Genomic DNA, 18,594 nt, shown 5'->3' with positions numbered 1-18,594 from the left:
CAGAAGCCAGAAGGATGCCACTGAGTCCAGGTCTCCGTTGCTAGGATCAGGGAAGCCAACTCGCCCGATATCTCCTTGCCTATTGACTTATCTTCCAAGTGGAGCTCAAAGTGCTTACATTTTGTAGGCTAAAATGAAATACTTTAAGATAAAAACCCTTCGATGGGTAACACAAATGTAAAGGAGCATGATCAGATATATTCCTGCTCATGGCTAGTATTTCTGGAACTTTTAACCTAAGTGACATTATATTAGGGGAGAAGAAAAGAGTCCAGGGAAAGAGACGGGGAGGCTGCTCCCAGCTTCCCCACCGTCACCCTTCTAAGTGTCTGCAGTGTGACAGAGACGGCGCCTGCCATTAAAGAACAGCTGAGGCTTCCAAGGAGGGCACTTTCCCCTCTGTCAGAGTGGGGAGGAGGGACTAACAGAGCTGTGTTAAAGGACACAGGGCAACTGGGTGACCACCGAAGAGTCACTGAGACTTCTGAATCTAAAACAACTGCACTCTGTCAGGGTCTCTTGGACAGCCAGGAGAGGACTCAGCTGTGTAGACCAATAGTTCCTAATCTTTTCCTCCACAAGGACTACATGGGTTAAGTTTTCTCCCACTGCATCACACTTTAAAAGACTGCACCAAAAAAGGGCATTTACTAAGCAACCATGCAAAGAAAACCATTTATAATTGTCAATGAGTTCTTCATCCGCGGAAGATGACCAGTGTCATCCTAGTGAGTTGATACAATTACAGCCCAAATATGGTATTTTAATCCCCTGGACATCTTTCTAACCTAGTTACATTCAGGTGTTTTGAAATATTCAAGACAACTTGAAGCTCTGCAACATTCTGCTCCTATGGACCTAGGTAGGAAAGTGTGATTAGGTCAACAGCCTCATTCTACAGACGCAGGCAGCAAGCCTGTTCCATGCTCACATAAAGAGCACAGCTGTTAAGTCAGGCACACCTGGCTCTCCACGGATTTGTGCCAGGACACTGGGGGAGTCATTAACAGCTCCAAGCCTCTGTATCCTTGTTCCTAAAATGGGGAATTGTAGAAAAGCACTCTGCAGACTGAGAGGATGAAATGAAATCATGAATGTAGAAGACTCTGCACAGCTCAAAGTAAGTCCTCACCCAATGACAGGCCCTAGCTTATTATTGTTACCTATAGAATTAATATGATAGTGAATATGTATTTAAATCATAATTATTATTTCTCACCCAACATCTCCTTTTCCTGTGGTTGGTGACTTCAGTGTAAGTCTCACGTCACAGCTGGGGCCCCGCCCCGCACGGATTCTTTCTGATGATCAATCACATCAGCACCCCTGGGTGTGTGTCTGGTGCTGCTAGACTGGACCTCATTACATTAATGGTATTTCCACGTCCAGATGCTGGGGGGACCCTGGGTGTGTTAGCGAGGTGGATGCAGTGGGGCCCACACCTCCTGAAACTGCAACTGTTGTGTCTTCACATTCATGGATTTTTGATTGTCTACCAGCTTAAATTATAGTCATGACTTCGCAAATCTTCCCATTTTCTAAGGTAATGGGTTTAACCAAGTTTTGTTCCAAACCCATATATTTACATATTTGTTCAATTTTTACAGAAACAAACAACTGTCAAATATGTCACTCAGCTAGTAAGTTGTCTGTTTTAGTACAATGTAGAAGATGGACAAATAAATGCCACCATTGAATGAGGTATATATTAGCCCTAAAAGTACTGTTAGTATTTTCATATTTTCTAAGGAAAAAAAAAATGCATGTATTTGGTTCCTGATGGTAAAACTAAAGACACACACATATCAAAATCATATGTCTAGCTCAAGTTGGCTTCTTTCTCTTTTCTTTTTTTTTTTTTTTGGAGACAGAGTCTCACTCTGTCACCCAGGCTGGAGTGCAGTGGCATGATCTTGGCTCACTGCAACCTCCGTCTCCTGGGTTCAAGCGATTCTCCTGCCTCAGCCTCCCTAGTAGCTGGGATTACAGGTGCCCACCACCATGCCCAGCTAATTTTTGTATTTTTACTACAGATGGGGTTTCTCCATGTTGGCCAGGCTGGTTTCAAACTCCTGACCTCAAGTGATCTGCCTGCCTCAGCCTCCCAAAGTGCTGGGATTAGAGGTGTGAGCCACCATGCCCGGCCCCAACCTCAGGATGGTTTCTAAATGCTTTTCTCCGATATTTAGAAATCTCTTACCAAGCTCAAGAGATGTAACCCACCATAGGTGCTATCAACATGGCCAAGTCTGAGGCCTGTGTTCAAATGTCCCTTGCTGCCTCTGGAACATAAAGCACCTTCCCCGCAGTGCTCCACATCTGACGCAGGTGATGCCCATTGCAAGATCAAATTGCTGAGCTGACATTACTAAGCTGTTGACCTGCCTGACCTTGTGTTACCATTATTTCACAAACCTGTCTTTAGCCCCTACGACGCTGAAGGTGCTGTGAGGAACAGAGATGAACCTGACAAAGTTCTTGCCTTCAGGAAACATACAAGCTAGTTGGGAAGCAAGAAATGCACACGCATCATTATTACGGTGTTTCATATCCCCAGCTCAGCCCAGACCAAGCACTGAAAGTGGGCAGAGCCAGGAGTGGAATTCCAGGGAAAGGCTGGGAGGGGCTAGCACTAAGGAAAGGGTGTGAAACAGGGATGAGGTGGGGGGAGTGCAGTGAGGGTGGGGGGAAGGGTGTTCCAGCAGGCGGGGTCTGCAGCAGCACTGCAGAGGCAGCTGAGTGGGGGGTGTTCCGGGAACAGGCTCCTGCCTCGGATGCAGGTGCAGAGGGAAATGAGGATCCAAAGGAGGCTGAGGCCAGATCGTAGGGCCTCTGGGGTCAGGTGAGAGCAAGATGGTCACTTTTCTTTTTTTTTTTTTTTTGAGACGAGTCTCACTGTCCCCCAGGCTGGAGTGCAGTGGCACAATCTCAGCTCACTGCAACCTCTGTCACCTGGGCTCAAGCAATCCTCCCGCCTCAGCTTCCTGAGTAGCTGGGACCACAGGGACACACCAGCATGCCCAGATAATTTTTTGTACTTTTGGTAGAGTCAGTGTTTTGCCATGTTGCCCAGGCTCGTCTTGAACACGTGGGTCTTGAGCTCATGTGATCTGCCTGCCTCAGTCTCCCAAAGTGCTGGGATTACAGGTGTGTGCCACTGTGCCTGGCCAAGATGGTCACTTTCGGACCTCTCAAACCCCAAACCAGAGGGCCAACCTGACAGCCAACCAAAAGGCTCTATTTTACAGAAAACAAAATGCCAAAAGGTACAAGTATACATAATTTGGATCATCTTTTCATTGTCAAATTTAGAAAGGCAGTTTTGGGTAGGGAGAAGATATGCATCCAATACTCTGAAAAACATGAAATAGATCTACCATAATTGCATGCTGGTACCATTCCAAGACCTCGTGGGCACAAAGCAAACCATGCCTCCGGGCCTGACTGTGGAAGAGCGTCCAGAAGGTTGGGAGTTTTTGAGTTATGATTAAAATCTACCTGCACCCTCATGGACACCACCACTCCACTCAGACAGGGAGGAAGCCGTTTAAAGGAGATCTTAGTCTCTTATTAGCAGCAAAGAAGTGGAGACCAGACCTTCACATGTGATCTTCTTCACAGTGATTTCTACTCAGTTCAAAAAAACTGTTAGAAATCGGTCAGGTGCGGTGGCTCACACGTGTAATCCCAGCACTTTGGGAGGCCGAGGTGGGCAGATCACAAGGTCAGGAGTTTGAGACCAGCCTGACCAACACTGTGAAACTCTGCCTCTACTAAAAATACAAAAATTAGCTGGGTGTGGTGGTGCGCAACTGTAATCCAAGCTACTCAGGAGGCTGAGGCAGGAGAATTGCTTGAACCCAGGAGGCGGAGGTTGCAGTGAGCCGAGATCACATCATTGCACTCCAGCCTGGGGGACAGAGTGAGACTCCATCTCAAAAAAATAATAAAATAAATTGTTAGAAATCGAGAAAGGAAAACTCAAAACCATCACAAAAGCTGGAGTGTCAAAATGCCAACTGGGCAGCCTCACAGAGGTGGCTGGAGGAGAAAATGGGTTGGAGGACTGGGAACGTGGTGCACCAACAGGTCAGGGCAATGGGGTCATCCCTCCCAAGAAAGGTGCTAGCTCTCCTTCAAAAAGGTTTTCCTATCAAAAAGGAAGCATGGGGTAGCTCACACCTGTAATCCCAGCACTTTGGGAGGCCAAGGCAGGCAGATCACCTGAGGTCAGGAGTTAGAGACCAGCCCAGCTAACATGGTGAAACCCTGTTTCTACTAAAGATACAAAAAATTAGCCGGGCGTGGTGGCACACGCCTGTAATCTCAGCTACTTGCGAGGCTGAGGCAGGAGAATCGCTTGAACCCAGGAGGCAGAGGTTGCAGTGAGCCAAGATTGTACCACTGCAGTCCAGCCTGGACAAGAGTGAAACCCCATCTCAAAAAAAAAAAAAAAAAAGAAAGAAAGAAAAAGAAAAAACACTGAAATTGAATATACATAGGAGGAAGGATATTGAGATAAGCAAAGTTGTCCGGAGCCCATTTCTGCCCATTTCTGAGGAGGGAATCATGTCCTCTCAGTAAGCCTGAGGTGAATCTCTGGTTTGAGGCTTCATTAAAAGGTGTGGCCATAGTGTCTGAACACAGTATGGGGCCTAGGAATAATGGTGGCACCAAGCGAGTCCAGGTCAGTGACCTACACTGAGAGTTTGACTTGAATGACACTCCCTTGGAGCTGTGTTTATCAAAATCACAGAGGGGACATAAGCCATGGGCAAAGCTCGAGTGGGTGCTCAGGACTCACTCGATGGAGTCCTGAGGTGGAGTTAGAGGGCACCATGCTGGCTCTTAGCAGGAGTCTTGGGTCAAGGGACAGCTGGTTTCAAGTCTCAGGCTGTTTTCAAACACAGCCTGAGCTTCAAGTGCAGCGGGAGACGTGCAGACGATCTCACAATGATGATCACGTGGTTACCTGGCTGAGAAGTTTCTCTCCTGGCCTTTGGCTCCCTAGGGGCAGTATTCTCCGAGGCAGAGTGGGGGTCCAGCTGGCTACAGAGTTGCTTACCCTCAGTGGGTGAACTGAATTTGGTCTCGTTTACAAAGGTGGACAGGTCCGAGGGCTGCGGGTAGTCCTGTTTGTCAGCCTCTAGGTCCACTGTCATGCACGTCCACTTCTGGTTGGTGACCGCCAGCTTTTCCTCATCTGTGGCGTGGACCACCGCAGAGATCACTGGTGGTGTTTCTGGTGTAGCAGCTGGGGTGGGGTCCTGCAAAGAGAAGAGAAACTGTTTCTTGTCTCATCAGACTCTTGGTCAGAAACTGTGACCACCCTCAGGTCTGGGGACCCATTAGCCAGGACAGGTCCCGGTCACAATCCTCTGCATGCTCTTCTCAGACTCTGCTCCAAATGGTCCATTAAGGAAACAGATGGACACACAGATTCTTCCCTCTATGAATCTCCTTTTATGATGGTTTGTTTCAGGGAATGACCATGAATTTAAAAAAAAAAAAAATCAGGATTTTGTGTCTTAGTTACTTGAGCATTCCTGCTAGTTTTATTATCATGACTGCTGTGTGATGCTCACACAGTGCTTCAGGCCTGCACATCAATATCACCAGAATCACCTGACAATCATCTCATCAGTCCCTGGAGGCAGAAAAAGGGGGATCTTATCTCCATTTCCACTGGAGAGTGGGAAGTGGAGTAGGGCAGGGTGGGAACCTAGAGAGGTCAGGACAGAGCTGCAGCTGGGACCTGAGCCCCTATCCCCAGGGCTGAGTGCTTCCCTCCACTGCCCCCACTCTGGCCAGGGTCGGCAGGCTGGGGCTTTGCTGGCTCAGACTTGGAGGGGTGGCAGGTCTCTGTTTTGTTTTATGACCCAGAAATTAGCCCTAACATACTGACAGGCTTGAGGATAACTTTCCTTGGTCTGTAAACAGGGTGGAAGAAATGGAATCTATCTGATGGAGGAACTGGTAAGAGGGACTCTAATCAAGACAGAACCTAAGCCCCACTTCTTTAGCGGAGGGGCTTCCCTTTTCTTCCCACTCCAATTTTGGCTGCACAATTCAGTGCTCCTGACACTTGCTGAGTTTCTTCACCTTCTCACTGCGTATTTGTTCATCTCAAGAGACTTTCTCATCTCGACAGTCCTAGAAGTTCACAGCAGATGAACTGGCCTGAATGGAGCAGACTGGGTCCTCTAGAGCCCGACTAATGTTTTTCCTGAACGTCTTCCCGCTCTCGGGACACACTCTGATCTTCCGCAAAGTGAAGGGATCAAAACAATGTGAGGCAAACATCGAGGGACCCTCCACACAGAATGCAAGAAGAGGGTCTTGGAAACAGGCCCGGGATGAGCAGAAAGCAAAGCTTTGTCAACAAGCGAAGAAAACCTCCCCCGGGAGGGGCATAAAACCATCAAGATCAAAGGAACACTGTACCTGGGAAGGTGGATCAGAGAGAGGAGACCGTTTTGGCGACTTTTTCACCCTAAATGTGTCACTGGAAACAAAATGGAAAACGTAAACACAACAAGCAGAGGGACGGAACACTCCAGAGCAGTACAGAGCGGACCGAAGCTACTGCCTCTGCGGAGCCATCTGGCCCAGGCCACCCTCCCACCTCTGTCACTCCAGCACCAGCGACAGGCCACGCCGGCTACCCACTCTCACTTTTAAACAGCTATTATTTTTGCCCCCAAGGGAAAGATCCATCAAGCTGGAGATCTTTAAAGAGATGCCATTTTGGAGAATGACCCAGAAAATGAAGCTAAATTTAACTAAATGTTCGTATTTTATAAAGCAAATTTCTGGTGAGCAGATTAATTTATCTGGATTCTTCCAGGGATATCTGAACCCAGCTAAGGCTAGGGGAGGGGCTCTAGGCTCAGGACACCAATTTATAGACGGGCAAGGCGACACCTCACTTAATGAACAACTGAAGGGGGCCACGCAGAAATAGAAAGTTCAGGGTCCTCAAGGAGAACCTGCTGAATCCTCCCTATCACAGGATCTTTGAGCTCAATGGATTCCCATGCTCTGAAGGCTCCTAGGTGGAATCCTGACTAAAGGTAGGGCCAGCGGAGAGATGATTTTTTTTGTCTTCTCCTAACCATGGTAAACAGACAAGATTCACAGCTCTTCTCTCCCTTTTTCTCCTCCATATGAATAGCGGGGCTGGGAGGCAAAGGAAAACACCAAATCAGACTCCTGAAGGGTCAAGGAAGCAGATCCCAGGAGAAAGGGATGCCTTTTAGCCTGAGCAGTTCCATTAAGTCCACCGAGCAGTCTGGGGGTCACTTCCACAGTCAGAATGGGGGCTCTTTCCACCCTGTAGACTGGCCCCTGCCCCGTCTCCAGCCCCTCCATGGGATGGTCCCACTCCCAGCAAAGCAAAGGCTTTGGGGGGTGATCCCTCTCCTTAGATCCCACCACCCTCCCCTGCTTTGCACGTTAACTGGGTGGGCAGAGCAATTTGGCATTCAAGTTCCTTCCTTGTGTTCTCTCAAATCACTCCAACAATGGCATTTAATCATGAAAAAAAATAAATGGCTATTTACAGCATTTATAACATTTGCCATTAAAACAGTGCAATCGCAGCTTGAAGCATATATTTATACATGCATATAAATATATAACCATATATTTTATAGTTGCTAAGTGGCTCAAAAATACCCAAGAAATCCCTTGGGCAGAAGAGAGTCTGACGGACTCGACCCTATCCTGGGACTGCTGGCCACCCGGACTGGCCGGCTTCCCTTCTAAGGACAGGGAAAAGGTGCATGTCTTTGGACCCCCCAGAGCTGCCCACAGATCCCTCCTGGCCATGGGAGGCAAAGCAGCAGAGGCACAGAAATGGTCAGCTCTGTTTCTACTGACAAGTGGCAGGGTGACCCACAGATGGCAGACGAGGCATGCCGACACCCAGCCAGGTCCTGGGTGACTGAGGGTGCAGGACTGGGGCAGCCTGGCGATGGCTCTCACAGCTGTGTGCTCCACTCTGCGCTGACCCTGCATTTCAGGGCGCTCTGTGGGCCTCAATTTGGAACGGCCCAAATATTTCTGCTTCACATGTTAGCAAGAATAAGCTGTGGCCGTCACTGCCTGTGGTTAGACCAGACAGTTATTTTAACGTGAAGCCACAGTAGTGTTGAAAGCAATCGCCCACTAGCCCAGTTTAAAATGAAAGAATGTAATGAAGAGTTTAAAAAAAAATGTATGATTTCAGATGAAGACATCCAATATGCAAGGGAAGGAAAAAAGTTCCATTCCTGATAAGCAGGCAGATGCTGGATAATCACATTTTCACAGCCAAGCAGTCTCTTATGCAAATCACTATGAAACAGAAAAGTAATCTTTGCTACTGGGGAGCCCCATGCCCCATCATTCACAGGCCCACCACAGAAACACATCAGTAGCAGCCAGAGGGGAAATAAAAATGGCTTGAAAGCAGAAACAAAAGGCAGAAAAATAAGCACATTTGGCATAAGAGGCAGATTGCATTAAATTTACTTACAACAGAGAACACACAGACATCACATCTTCAACCATCCTAAGACAAGAAGACAAAGAAAAAGAGAGACAGACAGAAGGAACTGACAAAAAAGATAAATCTGCAGACAACTGGTTATTAATGGGTTAGGATATGGCAGCCATCGCTGTAGGGCAATGCCCCAGCTTTTTGGAAGGAGCTGCTGGGGAACAGCTTCCTCTCTTGGTCCTAATGATCCCACAAAGCCGTGGTGCCCCAAGAGCTTTGTCAGACCCATGCAGGGTCTTCCAAGCCAAAGTCCCTGTCTGCACTAGAGGTGAGGCCACAGTTGGGTAAACTTCCCTGACCCGTTAGCTCTGATATTCAAACAAGAAAGTGACTGGGGACGCCTATGAGACACAGAACATATCTTGGAGGAGGAGGAGGTGGTGGCTAAGGGTGGCTCTCATTCCACAGGTGAGAGGGCACGGCGTTGCAGTCTAGCCATTGCAGACTTCTCCTATTCCAGGCTTGAAATCAAGTTTCCAACGTGAATTCTAGAGAGTCTCTAGGAGGGACCTAGTTGGGTAACTGATCTAAAACAAAGTCCCCATTTTGGCCAGGATGGCCTCCAGCCACCACTAGACAGTGGCAGGTTGATCTAAGGTAACCTGCTGTAGAGACCTCCTCTCAGGAGGCCCTGGGTTCTTCTCAGAAGTTCAATGTTAGGGGGAGCCCAGAATGGGAGGTAAACATGTCGTCTGTCTCTTTCGTGCCAGGCAGACCCAGAGGGGCCAGCGCTGTGGTCTGTTCTGCTGCCCCTGGGAGACTGATCTCCTCAGCCTTGTTAAATTACTGACAATACTTCCCGTAAGAGTAAGGAAATCGCCAAGCTATTAACCACAGGGGCCAAAGAATAAAGGACCAGCAGCCATCCACATTAGAGCTGGGTCCTGGGGTGGATTCTGGAGGCATGGGTGTTTGCTATTTAAGCATGATGTACTTGGCCTTGTCAAGTGTCTGGGGACCACAGAGCCAAGGACTAATGGCTTCCTGGGGATTGTGGGGATTTGCTCCCCACTTTCAGGTTCCATTTATCTCTTCAGAACTTGCAGGGACTTTGTCTACAAAAGATGACTGGAGAGAAGGAAGGAGACAAAGAAGGGTGTTTCTTACGGGCTGGGTGGAGTGCAGCAGGGAGGGGCCAAGGCCACATCTCTCATTCCTGGGCCTCCTGGAATCTACTATGTTTGTAGGTTGGGCTAATGTCTCATTAATAGGCAGAAACAAGTACTATAAATTTTAACATTTTAAAGGGTGTATCTCCTAGCTTCTCCAAAAAGCAATCAGTCACCAACAGGGAGATGAACCAGATCTCTAAGGACCTTTCCCCTTCCATGGGATCTCCCAGATTGCTCTGGAGTTGAACATCAGGTCTTTGGCTACAAGTAAAGCTCTAGACCATTGATTTATTAAAGCAAAAGATCAAGGACACAAAGGGGTATGTGGATGGGAAAATGCCACCACTGTGACCGCAGAGAGGAAGGAAAACACGTACATTGTCTGCTTGGTGCAACGGCCGTAAGCGTGGCATCATCACAGCACCCAGGGGCAAGGTTAGGGCAGTTGAAGGTTATCCAGGCACATGACCAAGGGTCACAGCCAATGCGCACCCCCGCCTCCGATCCTTACCACCTCCACCCCTGAACTTACGTCTTTAGGGGCGTCTTCTTCTTCTTGGCGGGCTTGTTTAGCCCATCCCCGTCCACTCCACTGGCTTCCATAGCACTGGCTGGGATCTCAAAGGAGGCTGGGGATTTAGAAGGTGAGCTGGGGGTCTTAGAGGATGTCTTAAAGGGGTCAACGGACTCATCACAGGTGTCTGGGTCAAAGTTGTATGATTGTTGGGGCAGTTTGGGAGACTCCTGCATTTTTGAGGTGGAAGAAAAAGGGTTAAAATTGGGGTCATCCCACTTGTCAATATCAAAGGTGTAAGTACCTTTAGCAATGGGGATGTCATTGGGTTCAGCAGGGGATCTGGGAGGTGAGGCAGGAGTGTTGTCAAGTTTCTCGGGTGTCTTTTTCATCTTTGGCCTCCTCAGGGGCATTTTGGCAACTGGCTTTTTGCCTATCTTTTTGGTAGGAGGGGGGTTTTCCTGCTGGTTGTCCCAACTACTCTTGTCCTCAGAATAGTCAAACTCCAGCCTTACGGAGAGCCCTTTGGCTGGAGAGTCCTCTTGCCCCCCGCTATCTGATGGGGTCACCTCCCCTGCCTCCGGGGCCGTGGTAAGAGGCAGCGTTTTCCTCCCAACAGGGGGTGAGTTCTGCACTCTGCCACCTCCAGAAGCCGGGGGGACAGCCCCTTCTGCACTCTCTGAGTCCAGAGGGCAGGCAGCTTTGGGCCCCGCAGCGGGCTCAAGGGGCGTCTCCTCCAATAAGGCTGGGCTAGGACCTTCCGTCTTGGCAGATTCCGTTTTCGTCTCAGATGCTAGATTCTCCCCACTGGGGACAAGGCTCTCTTCATCTGGCTCCTGTTGCGTCTCCTTCACTGGGGGGGTCTCTGTGGGTTTCTTGGTGGTCTGTTTCTTTTTTAAGGAAGGCGGCCTCGGTTTTTTAGTTCGCTTAAGGGTACTAGAAGCACTGCTGGAACCTGTGCTATATGCATCTGGGGCAAGGGCCACGGCCTCGGGATTGCCTGAGGAAGAAGCACCATCAAAGTCACTGGCTTGCAGGCTGAGCGACCGGGACAGTGTAGACTTAGAGATGGGGACGGAATCCGTGGACTTCCTCCGTGTGTTCACTTTGCCCTCCTGATTCTTAGCGTCTGAGGCACGAGGCTCCAAGGTCTGAAAGGTATCCACAAGCTCAATGTTGTCAAAGTCCAAGTTGTAAGTCCCACTGCTGGCTATCGGCTTGTCTTCATCGAAGACGGCAGAGAAGGAGTGTGACGGGGGACGGAAGGGACTTCCTTCCACTGAGTCGCTCCGTGGGCCATCAGGGACAGGGACTGTCTCAGAACCACATCCTGGGGAAACACAGACAAAGTCATCAATTACAGACACAGGACGCACTGGGGCACCTCTCCTCTTGTACCAAAACATCACCCTCCAGCGTAGGGGTTGACAAACCACGGCCCCAGGCCACCCCGCCCATCACTAGGTGTACTACTTGGGTACAGATCCTGACCCACCTGTAATTAGCTCAAGACCCAGGCCAGGCTCGCCCAGAGTTCCCTCATCTGTACAATGAGGGTCATGAGGACCGATTAAAGAACAGCTCAGAGTATTCATTCAAAAACATTCACCAAGTGCCTAATCAGGACCAGACATGGTTCTAGGTACTAGAGATTCAACAAGGAACAGGAATAGACAAAACCTTTCCCTTCCTGGAAGTCACTTTCTTCAGGGGAAGATAGCAAATAAACCACCAGGGCCGGGCATGGTGTCTCACGCCTGTAAACCCAGCACTTTGGGAGGCCGAGGCAGGCAGATCACTTGAGGTCAGGAGTTTGAGACCAGCCTGGTCATCATGGTGAAACCCAGTCTCTACTAAAAAAACACAAAAATTAGCCAGGCATGGTGGTGAGCACCTGTAATCCCAGCTATTCCGGAGGCTGAGGCAGGAGAATCGCTTGAGCCTGGGAGCCAGAGGTTGCAGAGAGCCGAGATTGCGCCACTGTACTCTAGCCTGGGCGACAGAGTGAGTGAGACTCTGTCTCAAAAACAAACAAACAAACAAACAATGTACAGAATTTCAGAGGGTCACACATGCTAAGGAGAAAAATAAAGCCGGGATAGGAGAGTTTCACTTTTAAAATAAGGTAGTCAGGCAAGATCTTCTGAGGAGACATCTAAGCAAAGGCCAGAATCAAGATAAGCGCATGAACCAGGAGGACTCCTGGGGAGGAAGCATCCTGGGTAGAAGGAATAGTGCGAGTAAAGGCTCTGTGGCAGGAGCACCTGGTGTGTTACAGAAACAGTGAGGAGGCCAGTGTGGCTAAAGCAAGGGTCAGGAGTGGGACAGGAAGACAGAGAAATCCTGCAGGAAGGCATACAGAGCCTTCCATAAATATTCATACCAGCCACGGCCACCAGCAAGCCTGTTCTTGACTCCTCAGAGCCACTGTGAAGATCAGGGGAGCCTGTACACGGAGGCCCCCGGCACCTGTAGTAGCACTTGCTGTCTGCCACCTGCCGCTCCAGCCATCACCTGTAACCTCTCCTTCAGTCCTGCCTGCCTATCCTTGGCCCTGCCTCTTGCCTAGTCTCACTGCTCTCCCAGCTGCCTCCTCTCAGCTTTTCTACCTCATCAGCCCCTGCCAGCCAAGGAGGTCGCTCTTATTTCCCAAACACGCTGCAGATGCTGCAAATGTTGGCCAAATGATGCTCAAAGGTGCCACCACCCTACTGCCCATGGGGATCCGGCCAGCCCCAGCTTTGGCTTGGCTACTCTGGGTTCTGCTGGCACCCAGCGGCATCTTTCATGCATTTCTGAGGTCACAGCTGCTCCAGGCAGTCAAGGATGCCAGAAAACTAAAAGTGTGTCATTGGACAAGAGGGCAAACACGATAAAGCGGTCTGCAGGCCTAAGTACTGGGAGGATGCAGAATGAGGAGTAAACGGAGCTGGCACAGGTAAGACCTGGGACAGCGTTTCCAATGTGTGCCTCATGACAGGTGTTATGTGCCCCCAGTCCCCTTCTGCCACCGGCATGGTTGCCAAACAAAGGACAGGATGTTCAGCTGATTTGAATTTCAGATAAATGAACATGTTTTTTAATATAAGTATGTCCCATGTCTCGATGATTCTTTGTTTATCTAAGATTCAGATTTAATGGGCACCCTGTATTTTCATTTGCTAAATCAGGGAGCCCTATCTCTCACCCCAACAAACAAACAAGGTTTGGGAAATGCATGATTAACCCCTGAACTGGTCTCTTCCTGTCGATTTTTTCAGAGCAGTTCATGCTCCCGACTGCAAATCTCTGGGCAGTGAGTATTCTGCAGAGTGCTTACCAAGCTTTGCTCATAGCAACCTTTCTCCTGGAGTACCTGGCAGAGAACTCAGCTCACAACACAAGAAAACTTCAAGCTTCTTGAGTTCAGGAACTGGCCTTGGCTTTGTTTCCCCCTTGACTGGTCACACTTTCTTACAGGATCAATAAATGCTTGGATTGAAAGCATCATTTGGAAGCACGTCTATGAGCTAGTCCTGGTTTCAAGCCTCTCACTCTACTCTTCTCCACCCAGGGCCTACCTGGAGCAGACGCCCTAAATACGGAGCTCTTTCTACCAAATGGTTTCTCCAAACACTCCTTCCTTCTCATTTCAAAAGGTGTTGCCTCGCTTCTTTCTAAAATCAACTCCCTGTTTCCTCTAGGCCCTAGTACTCTCAAGTACCCCATCCTCCCACCAGCAGTGACCTCCTCTTCCTGCTCTGTAATTGCCCCTGGATACACGGAGGGAACAGAGGACCAGGGGATGCTGAGGGGGACCAGGTGCTTTCAAATGGGCCTTGGCAGGAGGAAGAACGAGCCTCAGCCTATCCCGTCGTCAAGGCCCACAAACACCAACCTTCTCCCTCTCAGGCCGTTACACGTGCCTCTGCAGCCTGCAGAAGGAAGCCTTTGGAGGCCCTTCAAATGTCAGCAGTTATCACGCAACAATGAGCTTAACCATCTGCTCATTGCTTCCTCCAGAAGAAAGAGCTCCCTGCCTGCTTAGCATGGCTTTCCTCTTTATGACTAACATGCTCTCGTTAGCTCATCATGAACCAGGAAACCTAATCTTGCTGCAGGGTTTCTTATCCTTGGCATTATGGTCATTTGGGGGCAGTCAGATTTTTATCCTGGGGGCTGTCCTGTGCCCTGTAGGATGCTTAGCAGCATCCCTGGCCTCCACACAATGGATGCCAGTAGGCCCCACCCCCTACCCCAGCTGTGACAACCAACAGTGTCTCCAGACATTGCCATGTACCCTTGCGGGGGCAAAATCCTCCCTGGTTGGGAACGGCTGTCTTATTGTGTTGGTCACCAGAGCAGGCTGCTCCACAGGGCCCCTCACAGGGCTAGAAGGGCTCCCGTGGTCCGACTGGGTTCGAAGTCCTCCCTGCTCGCCTATAGGATTTTTTTTTTTTTTTTGAAACATAGTCCCATTCCATCACCCAGGCTGGAGTGCAGTGGTGCGATCTCAGCTCACTACAACCTCCACCTCCCAGGTTCAAGTGATTCTCCTGCCTGAGCCTCCCGAGTAGCTGGGATTACAGGTGTGTGCCACCACGCCTGGCTAATTTTTCTATTTTTAGTAGAGATGGGGTTTCATTATGTTGGCCAGGTTGGTCTCGAACTCCTGACCTCAAGTGATCCGTCTGCCTCAGCCTCCCAAAGTGTTGAGATTACAGGCGTAAGCCACCGCACCCAGCCTCTCTGCTCCCCTACTGGATTTCTAAACATCCACACGGCATATCTGCATGAAGACCGATGCAGACACAATCAACTGTGTGATTCATTTGTTCATTCCACAAATAACCTGGGGTGCCTCCCATACATCAGCCACTGGGGGGTGTGCCGAGGACATACAGGTAAGGAAGGATAGGAACCCAGATGAATACGTACACAACACTTCCTCCACCTCATGTCTCCACTGACACAGATCTGGGCAATGCCCCGGAGAACAGTGCCTTGCACACAGGCCCCAGGTTTCTGGCTCAGTCTGATGACAAAGTCAGCACCCGCAGTTCATCAGATGAAAAGGGTCACTAGGGTATCCCAGTTACATGAGCCTGCTGGGCTGCCATCACCAAGGACCACAGACTGGGCGGTTTAAACCACAGAAATTTATTTCTCACGGTGCTGGAGGCTGCAAGTCCAAGGTCAAGGCATCAGTGGGTTTGTCTCTCCCGAGGCCGCTCTCCTTGGTTTGCAGATGGCCTTTTCTCTGCGCACTCCTGGTCTCTTCCTCTTCGTATAGGAACACTGGTCCCCATGGGCTTAGGGCCCCACCCGTATGAACCCGTTCAACTTTAACTGTCTCCTTAAAGGTCCTCCCTGCAAATAATCACATTAGGGGCTGGGGCTTCAGCATACAAACATTGGAGGCCACAATTCAGGCCATAGCACCAGTGCTGCACAGTAAAATGCCCAAGTTGAGGGAAAGCGAATGTGTTAGAGATGACGGGGGCTCCCAGGAAAGTGACAAAGCCAGGACAGGGCAGCAGACATCACCCAGCTGATGTCACCCTACCTTCTCCAAAGGCCACACTCTTAGCCTTGCTGGACTATTTCTCACAGAAGCACTTGCTGCCAGCCCCCGCACTGGCGCCTCTCCATCCTCCCCTCCTTCCCCCCGTCCCCCAGTGAGTTCACTGTGCACAGGAATCCTTAGCGCCCAGAGGGCCAGAGGTGTGCCCAGGCATTCACAGACTCCTCTTAAGCTGCCGCATCACGGGTAGATGGCCTCCTACACAGAGAGCATGGCTTTGTATCTTCTAAGTACACAAATAGTAATGTTCAGTTAGTAACATTTATTCTGGGAAAAGGTGTCCATTTTAAGTAGGCTAACGATATACAAAGCAGTACTTGGTCTTTCTGTAGCAGTTTGCTGGTTGCTGTGGGCAGCTCAGAGCAAGTCCGTGATGAATTCAACATTTCCCAAATTTGTCTAGCCTAAGACACACCCGAGACACTCATTAAAACCCCAGACTCCGCCTCCATCCGCCCCTTCCTCTGCAGAGCAGCAGTTCCTTCTGCAGGGCAGCAGTTCCTTCTGCAGGGCTGGGGTGGGGGCTCAGGGCCCCCATCGTAATAGTTGCCACAGGTGCGTCTCCTCATCGGGAAGTCTGGAACTGGGCTATCTCACCTCATCTGCTTCTATCTGGGCCTATCCTCATTCTTAAACCTCCAGTGGGTAACACTTTAGTATTTGGCCACAAAAATGAGTCAGCTTTGAGGATAAGTTTGGATGGGCCTTTGAGCTCCAATTTCCTGTGGGGGTTTTACCCCAGAGGTGTGAGGCATCAGGGCTGCAGAAGTACCAGGCAGAGGCTGTCCTTTGGTGCCCACCCTCCTCTGATGTGGTCCAAAACAGACAGCTCAAGAAACCAAACCCAAAACCGACCAGCAAGAGAGCAGGAGGCCCGTGCCATGGCTGCCTTCTGTCTTCAGACCAGTGAGTGTTCAGGATCTCACAGAGACCCCAGGAACCCCCACCGGGTGGGGCTGTGCTCCTCTGCTTCCTGAGGTCTATCTTGCTCTCAAACTTCTGTTCAATTCCCAGAAACCAAGAGGGAAAAGTGCCGTCGAGGCACTGTGGGGACAGTTACCGACCATGCTAACTCAGTGATGAACAAATTAAATTCTCTTTACATAAACCAAATTGTTCCCAGCAGAGTCCGCCTCATGAGCATCTAAGTGACAGAGCCATAGTTAGGATGGGGAGCACCTAAGGGGAGGCTTTGCTAGGTAGGGTAAGAAGTAAGAAGGCACGCAGGAGCACTGCTGGAGTGACAGCCCCACTGTGCTGTGCGGGTGGTTCAGACAGCTGGGACTTCAGCAGCCCTGGGCTGATCCCGGCTCCACCTAGAGCATGCCACACGTCACTTTTTTTTTTTTTTTTTTTTGAAGAGCCAGGGTCTCGCTCTGTCATGCAGGCTGCAGTGCAGTGGCGTTATCATAGCTCACTGCAACCTCGAACTCCAAGTGATCCTCTGGCTTCACCCTCCTAAGTGGCTAGCCAAACTCGTGACACCACACCTGGCTAGTTTTTAAATTTTTTGTAGAGATGCAGTCTTGCTATGCTGCCCAGGCTGGTCTCAAACTCCTGGGCTCCAGCGATCCTCCCACCTCAGCCTCCCAAAGTGCTGAGATGACAGGCATGAGCCACCGTACCCGGCCCACATGTCCCTCTCTGTCCTGCTTTGCTGACTGTCACTTCTCTGGTGTCAGCCAGAGATGAGCAGCTTTCCTTGCCACATCCCCACCTGTTGTCCTGCTGGGGTGCTTCCCTGGTGGGCTGCTGACCAAGGGGCCACAGTCCCCCAGGCAGGGCCCCAGCATCGGCACAAGGGCTCAGCCAGTTACTGACTTAACTGCTCGTTTGAAGGCAGAGGGAGAGGGCAATGGGGGAAATAACACCGGCTGTGACCTGGGGCCACTCCTCATCCTTTATAAGCAGGCATGAAATGAGACGCTCTGGAAAAGTGCTTTCTTTAAAAGCTAAAGAAGACAGCATGAAGACAGACCACTAACATAATGTCAGATTCAAAAGAGGTCAGTTTCAAAGAGTGCAGAGTCATAAAAAGCGGCGGAAACCTTGGCTTTGCCACTAATCGGCTTGGTGACCTTGGCCAAAGCTCCTTAACCTTGCTGTGCCTCGCTGTCACTGTCTCTAGTACCACCCCCCAACAATGTTACTATTTTTCTATTATTATTACCAAATATCATCTGTAAAAGGACAACACCTGCGGGGCTTGGTTATACCCGTCTTCCTGGGAGGATAATGGGCTGAGCCACCAGCCTGGGGTCTGTGGGAGCCCTGAGCATCCCAGGATCCATCCATGGCCCACTGTGCCTGTGTGGATGTGGAGTGCAGTCAAGCCCCTCCAGCGAGGTCATTACGGGAAGTGAATGTGCGTCCAGAGGGTTGGGGCCCTGCCAGGTTGTTGGTGTCTCCATCCAAGGTGCACAGGACACATGAGGTCACCGTCCTCCCCATGTGAACACAGCCACTGTGGGCAGGTGAGGTCGCCATCCTTTCAGTGTAGATGTGGCCACCCTGGGGAGATGAGGTCACTGTCCTCTCAGTGTACATGTGGCCACTGTGGGCAGGTGAGGTGGCCGTCCTCCCCATGTGAATGCAGCCACTGTGGGCAGGTGAGGTGGCTGTCTTCCCCATGTGAACGCAGCCACTGTGGGCAGGTGAGGTGGCCGTTTTCCCCATGTGAACGCAGGCACTGTGGGCAGGCGAGGTGGCCGTCCTCTCACTGTAGATGTGGCCACTGTGGGCGGGTGAGGTGGCCGTCCTCTCAAGGTAGATGTGGCCACTGTGGGCGGGTGAGGTCGCCGTCCTCCCCGTGTGAACACAGCCACTGTGCGCAGGTGAGGTGGCTGTCCTCTCAGTGTAGATG

The 18,594-nt window shown here is 50.3% G+C and overlaps 1 protein-coding gene across 9 annotated transcripts in view; it reads right to left on the bottom strand.

The window, feature by feature from the left end:
* The window catches only part of TACC2 (transforming acidic coiled-coil containing protein 2), a 257,941-nt gene that overhangs the window by 32,613 nt on the left and 206,734 nt on the right, over window positions 1-18,594 (bottom strand). For 5 of the 9 annotated variants that reach the window (XM_055353964.2, XM_055353962.2, XM_004050209.5 and 2 more), the window contains 3 exons: window positions 10,187-11,498; window positions 6,445-6,505; window positions 5,066-5,267 (listed from right to left, as the gene is read on the bottom strand). In XM_055353964.2, coding sequence (XP_055209939.2) covers window positions 5,066-5,267; window positions 6,445-6,505; window positions 10,187-11,498 — 1,575 coding nt within the window. Of the gene's footprint in view, window positions 1-5,065; window positions 5,268-6,444; window positions 6,506-8,518; window positions 8,555-10,186; window positions 11,499-18,594 lie in introns of all 9 variants that reach the window. The other 4 variants (XM_063710544.1, XM_055353961.2, XM_019035052.4 and 1 more) reach the window with 2 other exon arrangements.

The sequence above is a fragment of the Gorilla gorilla genome, chromosome 8, assembly GCF_029281585.2.
Source record: "Gorilla gorilla gorilla isolate KB3781 chromosome 8, NHGRI_mGorGor1-v2.1_pri, whole genome shotgun sequence".
In the NCBI taxonomy this organism is placed as follows: Eukaryota; Metazoa; Chordata; class Mammalia; order Primates; family Hominidae; genus Gorilla; species Gorilla gorilla.
The sequence above is the reverse complement of the archived record's forward strand: the minus strand, read 5'-3'. Positions and strand labels throughout refer to the sequence as shown.